This window comes from Drosophila navojoa, chromosome 2 (genome assembly GCF_054131105.1).
Source record: "Drosophila navojoa isolate 15081-1374.11 chromosome 2, UAZ_NAV_1.0, whole genome shotgun sequence".
NCBI lineage: Eukaryota > Metazoa > Arthropoda > Insecta > Diptera > Drosophilidae > Drosophila > Drosophila navojoa.
In genome coordinates, this window is record NC_142890.1 from 16,224,018 (window position 1) to 16,233,979 (window position 9,962).

The following is a 9,962-nucleotide window of genomic DNA, read 5'->3' on the forward strand; positions in this document are numbered from 1 at the left end:
AGTTAATACATATTTACATTTATATCAAATATATATTTATCTCATGATCAAAATGAAATAAATGCAAATTTTAATGATAAATAAACCAAACCTTCAGCTAGTTTTTAGTGCAATGCAGATCAATGAATATCTCCTAGCAACAATTGCCTTTACTCGAATATGAATTGATGCTCCGCCTACTTTATATTTTGTAAAGTTTATAGCAGCTGGCTCTATATAGAACACATCTGATTAAGATAAAGCTTCTCGCGTTTATCTCAATTCTCGCTCGTTGATTGCCGTCGATTGCGGGCTGTCAAATATTTAATATGCTGCTGGAGTCCAATGGAGGAGCGAAACTTTAACTGAAGCATCAACTTGGGTAGCAGTGGACAATGGGCCAGGCTGAACTTTTGGCTTTTATTGGACATGTACTACCAATAACTGATAGCCACCATTTGCAGCTGCAGCCATTCAATTTTCGACCAAAAGAAAACAAAAAACACAGCTAAAACTAAGGGGAAAAATGGCAAGAAAGCCATGGAAAGCAGAGAGGGCGAAGCGAAAGGAAAATACACCGCTGCAACTTTGAAGCAGCGCGCAGAGCAACTGACAGCTGGCACCAACTTATAACTCGGTCTATGTAGAGAGCGGGGCGGGGCAGCTGGCCCAACTGGAGCTGCGCTGTCTGAGCCCTAAGGGCAGCTGCTATATCAAGAAATACACACTCACACACACACACACATACAGCGCAAAAGATACAAAACTTGCTAGCGAAAAAAAAGAAGAATTAAGTAAAAATAAAAAGAAGCTGGAAAAAAAGTTTCAGTTACGTGCTGTTGCTTTTAATTGAATTTTTTTCCCAGTGCCTAGACTGACGCTGTTGCTGCTCACTGGTCGCTGTGGTGAACCAATGCTCGGACCAGCACATCCGTATCCGTCTGGCGTTTCCGCCGCGGCTTCAGACACCAACCGTAAGAGAGCAGCAGCAGCAGCAGCAGCAGGAGCAGCAGGAGCAGGAGGAGCACCTAAAGCATAGACTTGGATTCGTGTCCAAGTACTAGCCCTGACTGGAGGCAGTTTTCTTGTTATTTTGAAAGCGCCAAGTCGCAAGTCCTTAAGCGGTTTATATTCGTTTACACTGATTTGCAGCTTGAAAAGTGTCCCGACCGCCCGACCAGCTAGCAGCTCGTATACCCTGCAGCCATTCAAGTGAATAAGCGAAAGTGTGGAAAAGAAATGCAGCTTAAGGGCTTAAATGCAAATAAGGCTCCCTGCACAGGTTATCGATTAATCGAGGCATGTGTTGCTACCGATAACTTGAGCACATTCATGATCTGAAGTTCAAATGTTTGAATATTAATTGTCAAGTAAAAAGCGTATTACTAGAGTGCATATGGAAGTGTTATCGATAGTCGATAGAAAATCGCTTTCTTACCCTCTAGATAATCTCTATGACTAACATTTCCGTAATGCAATTTAAACATGCCAAGTAATGCCATTGATATTTGAGTCACATACGTCGTTATCGATCGATAGCCTTTGAATGTTCAGTCATGCCAGTTAAATAATTGAACTTTTATAGGCATGCCAGATGGTCGAGCATACCCGCTGCTAGCGTGCTGCCTTGCTTTCTGCTGCAAGCTTTTAATTAAGAAGTTTCAATTTAAGGCCCCAACTGGCTAGCTGCACTCGCCGCCCAGGCCGGGCTATCATAATAATTTGATTTACTCGCTCACTTAGCGGCTCTGCCCGGGCGGAGTCAGTTGTATTCGGAAACTCATTCGGCCATGATTTAGCCTTCATCGATTATTTTTCAGTTTATTTTACATATATTAACATTTAGATACTGAACCCTTTGACTATTTGTTAGGAAATGTCTACGAATAGTGTGGGCTCGGTTACATCGGCAGTCGTGCTTCTGATATCGTTGGTGCTGGTTGTCGACTGCCTTGCCTGTCGAGCCGTCTACAGATCTGGTAAGATTCGGAACACATCTCTCCCCACCCCCCCACCCCCTCAATATTGTCGCACTCGCATTGTAGATCTGGTATCGTGCACCAGAAACGGCGGCGTCTGTCGCGAAGTAAATGCCTGCCCCAGAAGTCGGCATGCGGGTGTGAAAACCATCTGCATATTGCGCGGCAAAATCTGTTGTATGAACGCGAAATGACGTGAAGGCATCCAGCGAAGGCAACTCAACATTTGTAAGCAAGCCGATGGACTGCCGAGTGCCAAGAACCACCCCGACAGAAATTGAATAATGTTTTGTAATGTATGATACTAATTAAATATGCCTGTTAAACTTTGAAAATGTCTACAAATTGTCTTGTTAAAACTCCCATGTAAAATTTGTGTATCGAAATTATATATGACGCTCGTTAGTCAACAGGCTAAGCCGCTCTTTTTTTTTTTTTTTCATTCACATTTAGTTGATGTGCCACAAAATAATTTTTCAAAACTTCTCGTAAATTTCTGAAAGCTTTACTGATGCCTGAGCATAATATTGAAGGATAGAATTTAACACAAAGAAAATATTTCTCAAGCTAATTGGATAATTTTTCAGTTTCAATCACTGTCAACACATTAATCCAACTGCCGTTGCTTTAGCTGTGGATCATATGTTTAGCTTCAACCCCTTGCCAGCCATGCATTTGTCTGCATGGGCGACTGGGCGAGCGCGCAGCAGCTTTAGGTTGTGGGCCAAATGACGTCACGAGAAATCAGGTCAACACCACGCGCAGGCTGAGCGAGCGCAACTAAAATCCGTGTGCGTTTCTTTTTTTTTTTTTTTTGAATTCAGCAAAAACGGCAACTCACCGTGCTACACTCACTTATTTATGTATGTCTAGATGTAAGTATGTTTGAATGCATGTTTGTGGATATAAAAGTGTGGTACTCGGTTCGAGAAACGTAGAAGGGCATATTATCTCAGCCTTGCAGATGCTTGCGGTCAGAGAATCGAGACTCACTCACTGTGGCTTAGATGGAAGCTGCATTCGTTGGGACTACAGACAATCGGAAGAGACTACTACTTTTATCACTGTCAGCACAGTTCCTTAGAGTTCTTTAAATATGAAAATAAATGGCAGAAAATTCTGTGCCTATACGATTATTTACTAAGAGACCGTATATAAATATTGGTTTTAATTCACTATATTATATCTTACTCTTCTTTTTTATTTGACTGACTCAATTAAGTTTTGCAATCGCTCTGGAAGAGTATTACGCAGTCGCTTAGACCCTTTAGTTAATCTTTACACTAACATTTTTTTGGGCTTGAGTAAGGCCTTGTACCTAGTCTTTGCTCAGTCTCTCTCTCTCGTTTGCCGCCTCTCTCTCTCTCTCTCTCTCTCTTTCTCTCACACACACACACTCACACTCACCTTGTCTTGGGGTCTTGGTCATTAATAGTCCTCTATTTCTTTTTTTTTTTTTTTTTTTGCTCTACCGCCCGCTGCTCGCAGGCTTCAAATTTTTATGTTTCGCAAGCATTTTTTTCCTTTTGACATTTTTGTTGAATTTTTGCTGTGTTTGGTGAATTACTGGTAAATTCGGCTTCAGAAAAGAAGGCATAGAGCCAAAGAGAGTGAGAGTGAGGTAGGTTAGCAAAGGGCAGGCGGCAGGCTCAAGAGTGAATGGCATTTGTTTTTCCATATATTGATTGCTTTTTAATGGATTTTTTGTGGACTCTGGTCCATAAGGTGACCAGGCGCCGATCTCTCTCCCTCTCTCTCTTTCTCTTTCTCGCGGTGCAGCTGTATTCTTTGCTCGTATTAATTTTATTTACATAGTTAAATGGTTCAATTGTTTGACTGTTGATTTACTGCTGGAATTTCAGACAGCAAAATTAATTGTTTGATTTGTGGGCAGCAAGGACTACATACATACATACATACATATACACATACATACATCTAGGACATACAACTAGGTCAACTGCGTGAGTTTTGCTCCCGGTTTACTGATTTTATTTGCACAGTTTATAAATAAAAAGCTGACAGACGTGGCCTGGCAGCTGCCACTCCTGCGGAGTTTTCCCAGCGGCTCAGTGTTTTTCTTTTCGATTTGCTTTTGCTTTTGATATCTGTTTCTATTGTGTGCTCTGGCTGAAGTTCGCCTGCATGCGTTCAGCCAGTCAAACGATTGTTGTGTGTCAATCAAGCAGGTAACTGGCTGCAACTAAGTTGTAAGACTTCTGCCATGTCGCACAACAAAACAATAACAATGGACATGATGTACACACCACACACATCCGCACAGAAACTCACTTACATTCGTACTTTCGTACTTTGCGAAACTATTCACCACGCTGCTGCTCTTTGATAACGGCAACTCTTTGGCTCTCTTACGGCATTCGTTTCAGCTGGGCAGCCGTGCCGCAAGACTCTCACGCATTCCAAAGACCATGGCAACAGTCACGGCAACAGTCAGCTTTCATCTTTTTTTTTTTTTTTTTTTTTTTAGCACACGCGCCTGACTTGCTGCCAGGGCTGCCAGGCTGCCAGGCTGCTAGGCTAGCCCTGCCCCCTCCAGAGCCGTTCGTTCAGCTGGTCGCCTGTCGCCTGTCGACTGTCAAATCAATTTGTCAGAAATCAGTGACAGCTGCTTACAGCCAAAACACACAAACATGGCCCAGGCCACAGAGCCACAGCGGCCGAGCTGCCGCCTTTCCCCGATGAGTTGTCATGGCAAAAATATATATAAATATATACAAAGAGCAGCAACAACAACAACACCAAAAATATGTAGCAAAAAAGGAGCTGGCCTGGTGTGTAAATTATAGCGCATATTTGCCCCATTTCTTTTTCTGTTTTCTCAAATTGCTTTGCAGATTGCCGACATTTGAAAATTGTCTACGGCATATCAAGCACTTTCGACATTTACAACTCATTTTTGTGAAATCTCTACTCTCCTCTTCTATTTTATTTTTCAAGTTCGAAGCTGTGAGACAAGCGTCTTTTGTTTGCATGCCACACACATACACAGACACCCATACACACACATACACATACATTTATATATATGTATACACATGCCGCTCTGTGCGCTACCAGGCGTATACGCAATTTCCCAGACAATAGCCGCCCAAGAAGAAACCCCAAAATGCAAAAAAAAAAAGAACACGGGAAGGGGCGAATAAAATAGAATACGAAAAGGTCTTTGACTGAGCCTTGCTGATGCCCTAGTCGTAGGCGCAACATGCTATTTTTGTCAATCCGTTGGGCATCTATAGGGTTAATTATAAACACAATGGAAACCGGATCTGTTGTGTTTATATTTGAACATTATGGCTGAGAGGCAGGCAGACCATTTTTTTTTTTTTTCTTCCCTTATAAGCATAAAGCTACAAGGGAACAAATAAAAACAAAAACACTTCAGGCATTGAAATAATCATACTATTTGATTGCTTTAGAGTTGCAAAATAAATATTATTTCATGCAAGTTAAGAATCATGGAAGACAAATTAGAGAAGCAAATCGGATCTTATACCGTTTATAAGCCTCATGAATTATACGTTATTAATTATATTATATATTATTGTATATATGTTATACTTTATTTTTATTTATTTATTTTAAATATTATTCATTATTGATAAGTCTCAAACGGCTAAGACTTAAAATTTTATCTGTAGAATTTTTTCAAATATAGTACAAATTTACAAGTAAAAAAATAATAAATTAATAAATAAAAAAATAAAAATAAAAATATATAAATAAAATTAAAATATATAATCCTGGTAATTGTCAAACACATAAGAAAAAACTTAATAAAAAATACAAATTAAAAAAAATATACATGTAAAATTATTCAAATACTTTTTTACTATTGGTATAGGTATTTATTTATTATATTACGCATTTTTTTATTTTATTTTTTCCGAATACATATATATTTTATATTTTATTATCTATGTATATTGATTATTATATTTTGCATATTAATTCAACAATACATAATTGCATATGAAATTAATTTGTACTATTAAATCAATTATAATTTATCAACTGATTTCAAATTCTCTGCAATTATATCCTGTTTCTCTCTTGTAGTTAGAGAGTAGCTTAGAGTCGAGCGTGCCGTGAATTATGTACGCAGTGTTATTATTATTTTTTTTTCTCTCTCTATATATTTCAGACACGCCAGCAGTAGCTAGAAAAGTAACGATAAAAACAACAGCAACAACAACAACAACAACAACAACAGGAACAGCGACAGCATCTACAGCAGCCAACAACAAAAAATCCGCAGCATGTTTGCTGCTGCTTCTTTTTATTTATTTTTTCGTTTGTAATCTCTAACCCTTTTTTCGGGAGATGGTGCTGCTGTTGTTCCTGTTGTTGTTACGTCGTTTTTTGTTTGACCAACTACCAACATACAAGCTCATAAATAAGTAGGCAAAGGCTTGGGTCCTGTTTGGCCAGCCCCCCTCACAGACACACACACACACACACACACACACACACGCACACAGAGAGAGCCCCAACCCAGCCCTAACTCGGCTCGTCTGCCACGCCTAGCGGCAGTCGCCTCCCTATGCTTATGGTTGAAAATGAAAAATGGATTTCTGTGTCAGTTGGTTGCCATAATTTCAGTTCGTTTCAGGCTTTGACTCAGGCCCAGCCCCATCCCCATGCCCAGCTGCAGCTCTCGCCTCAATCTCAGAGTTCGCTTTGAGGCGCATTCATCATTTGGCATTCAGTCATCATCCACGGCTATTTTTGTTTTTGTGCGAGTGTTGTTTTTTTTTTTAACTTTTGCTTTTGTGGGCTATTTGTTTGCCATGTTGCCCCGTTTATTTAATTAATTATTTTAAAGATCTGCCGCCCTTTTTCGCTTTTAATTAATTTATCAAAAGTGCAAATAAAAATTGTTCGCGCAACGATCAAATTCGAGTGTCCCTTTGCAGGTTGGCCGCTGCTGTTTTTTTTTTTTTGTTTTTCGTGCTCCTCTTGTTTAATATTTTGTTTAAAATAAAGCAAACTTTAAATTAACCCCCACCGTTGCCCGACTAAGTGGGGTTAAACTGCGTGGCGCGGCTCCAAGCGAAGCCATGCCCAAAGTTCTGAGAGTAGAAAAAAGTTTGCTGCGTTTTTTTTTACGATTTTGTTTTTTATTAATTTCTCTTTATTATATTTATATAATGTATACGTACATAAATTTATGTTGCCGGCGTACCTGGCTGCTGATAGGTCTAATAACTCCCCGGGTCGCTGTAATCCTTTGGGTCACGTTGTTTGGCCGTCCTGCCATTCTGCCATCTTGCCATCCTGTTGCCGGCCTAATGGACACGGCAAGTCACGTAAATGACGCTGATGATAATGTTGATGCCGCTGATGATGATGTTTATGCCGGCTACGTGTTCATTGCTGTCACAGCAGGCTCTAACTTTTTGCAACTGTCCCGCCCGCTCCCCTCCTCTCACCCCCGCTGCACCCGTCCGTTCGCCTTTTGTGTGTTTTTGTCTCTGGCCAGCGTCCATCGTGGCGTATGCGTTATATTCAATGAGTAGTTGGCAACAGCAGTTGGAACTGTGCGTCTGGTTGCATTAAATATTAATTTGTGCAGCTCAATTCCCAGTGATGGGGCCACCCGCCCCTTTGCCGCCTCCGGCACTGTATGCCTGCCGTATGCACACACACATATGTATGTATGTGGACACACATCCGCTTACCAAATTGCCAAAAACGGAAATTAGTTACAGAAGTTATAATTAAATTCCTTCGAGTAACGGACAAACAGGACCTGCATATACCACTGTCTATCTGTGTGTATGTGTGTGTGTGTGTACGTGTGTGTGTGCAACAAACTGTGCATGTAAACAGGCCGTGTAGCTGCGTCCGGAGCTGCTCCATAGACAACACTTGACTGCGCAGGAGGCGAGAGCCCGTTTTGAAGAGGACACCCAAACAGAGCCACAGAGGCAGGACCCAGAGTCTTAATTAGAAACACTTTGAGGCTGACTGATTGCCGGCGGTGGGGTCCAAGCACACATGTGCGTAGGTATTTCTGAACAGAAGGTTGTCTGCCCCAGTGTATGTATATATGCGTGTGAGTCTGTGAGTCTCCACATGATGTTGACTTTCAGTCATTAGTAGAAACATTTTATGCTCGACGAAGGCTTTAAACATGAAACATCCCCACCATCCGCCCGCCCACACCTGCTGCTAATGTTCCAGCTTACAAATTCTCATCTCAATTCAAAAATATTTGCATATGATGTTGCTGAGCATAAGTCTAAAGAGAAACAGAACAAAAATTGTTGACAGCATACTTGCGCAGATTCTATAATTAGGCGAGCTAGCTTTAAGGTACAACATGAATTTGCTATGACTTTAAGAATGTTCTTCATATCCTTGACAGATAATTGAATGAAATGCACTGCAGTAACCCAAAGCCGTTGAAGTAAGTAAAGAAAAGACCAGGCCAAGACAAAGCTTAAGGCGTACAAAGGCAAACAAATAATGTTTCATGCATTGGTCTTGCTAAACAGTTCAGCTAGAGTGTATACTAAGCCTATCAAATACGATGGTTACATTATTAATATAAAAAAAAATATTAATTAGCAATTAATTATTATATGTAAACAAAATAAAAGAGATAATCAGATATATAAAATGTTCACTATATAATTACTTCATATTTTTTGTAGAATATATACGAATTTAATTGGAAATTAATTTGTACACAATATTTGTTATTTATTTCTTTTAATTTATTCTATTTTATTTATTTGTATTTTTATTTTATTTTATTTCATTTTATTTTATTTTATTTTATTTTATATTATTTTATTTTATTTTATTTTATTTTATTTTATTTTATTTTATTTTATTTTATTTTGTTTTATTTTATTTTAGTTTTTATCATAATAAAAATTTAATTTATCTTGTAACGTACATGGAAATTAAATAAAAATAAAAATGTAAGTTTGACTTTGTTTCCTCAAAATAGATTTTCCTATGATAATATATAATTTTAATTAATATATAATTTTATCTATATCATAAATGTTCAATATGTAAATCTCAAATTTCAATCTCTCTCACAGCAACTGGAAAAACGGTTGTCTCCAATTCTTTCAGAAAGCAATCTGGCCAACACTGCGTATACGCAACGTTTCAATTGATTGTATTTGCTTGTGTTTTTGGCGACAACTCTGACAATTCGATGGCATAATTCGGCGCAGTTACAGCGACGCTTACAGCTTCATACGGACTGAGCTCGTATTTCGCCGTTCAAACAGCTGTTCGCATATGTCGGCATGTGTGTGTGTGTGTGCATGTGTGTGCGTGTGTGTTTTTATGCACATACGCTTTGACTGCCCTGGTGTCTTTTATTTTCTGATATTTTTGCTGCTGTTGTTTTTGGCTGACAGACGCACATTGCGTATACGTAATACGTAAATGTGAGTGCTTTTAATAAATGCTGTGGCATGCGTGCGCCGCTGCCGACAGCGCTGCCGGCGACGACGTCACTTTATTATTGAATATGTCGCCGTGCCCATTTGCATAATTGATCGGCAACGATGCGCGAATCGCAGAAGCGGGCAAATTTTAGGCCCGTAATCGGCTGACAAGCATTCGATTTGAGCATTTGCTAAACAATAAAACTTCCGTGCGTGACAGCCCTCACATTGTTCGTGGGAGGGGAAGATGAGAGGGGGTGGGGAGCATACTCAACATATAAATGTATATACATACATACATATATATATATATATTTCTACATGCTTTGTTTCACTTTTATTTTCTATGTGATGCACAGCATAAATGACGACAGACTTCAATAATTGATGCACATGTGCTGTGCGTGTGTGTGCGTGTGTGTACGTATGTGTTTGATTTATGCGTGTCCTCGCCTGCTATTCAATTGTGCAAATCAATTACAATAATCGACGCACGCAGCTCGAAGAGGGGTGTTCAACCATATAGATCAAGTGCGTGTGAGCTTTTTACGGAAGTATTTTGAGGGCGTGG

At 39.6% G+C, this 9,962-nt stretch overlaps 1 protein-coding gene across 1 annotated transcript; it reads left to right on the forward strand.

The window, feature by feature from the left end:
• The first annotated feature begins 1,750 nt into the window (after positions 1-1,750).
• On the forward strand, positions 1,751-2,303 carry LOC149092190 (uncharacterized). The gene is made up of 2 exons (XM_089256333.1): positions 1,751-1,958; positions 2,025-2,303. The coding sequence occupies exons 1-2, from the start codon at positions 1,856-1,858 to the stop codon at positions 2,150-2,152; spliced, it is 231 nt and encodes a 76-aa protein (XP_089112459.1). The 5' UTR covers positions 1,751-1,855; the 3' UTR covers positions 2,153-2,303.
• The last annotated feature ends 7,659 nt before the right edge of the window (positions 2,304-9,962 follow it).

Coding starts and splice junctions, on each gene's coding strand:
- LOC149092190 (XM_089256333.1), top strand. CDS start 1,856: ATGTCTACGAATAGTGTGGGCTCGGTTACATCGGCAGTCGTGCTTCTG. Junction 1,959..2,024: donor TCGAGCCGTCTACAGATCTG/GTAAGATTCGGA, acceptor CTCGCATTGTAG/ATCTGGTATCGTGCACCAGA.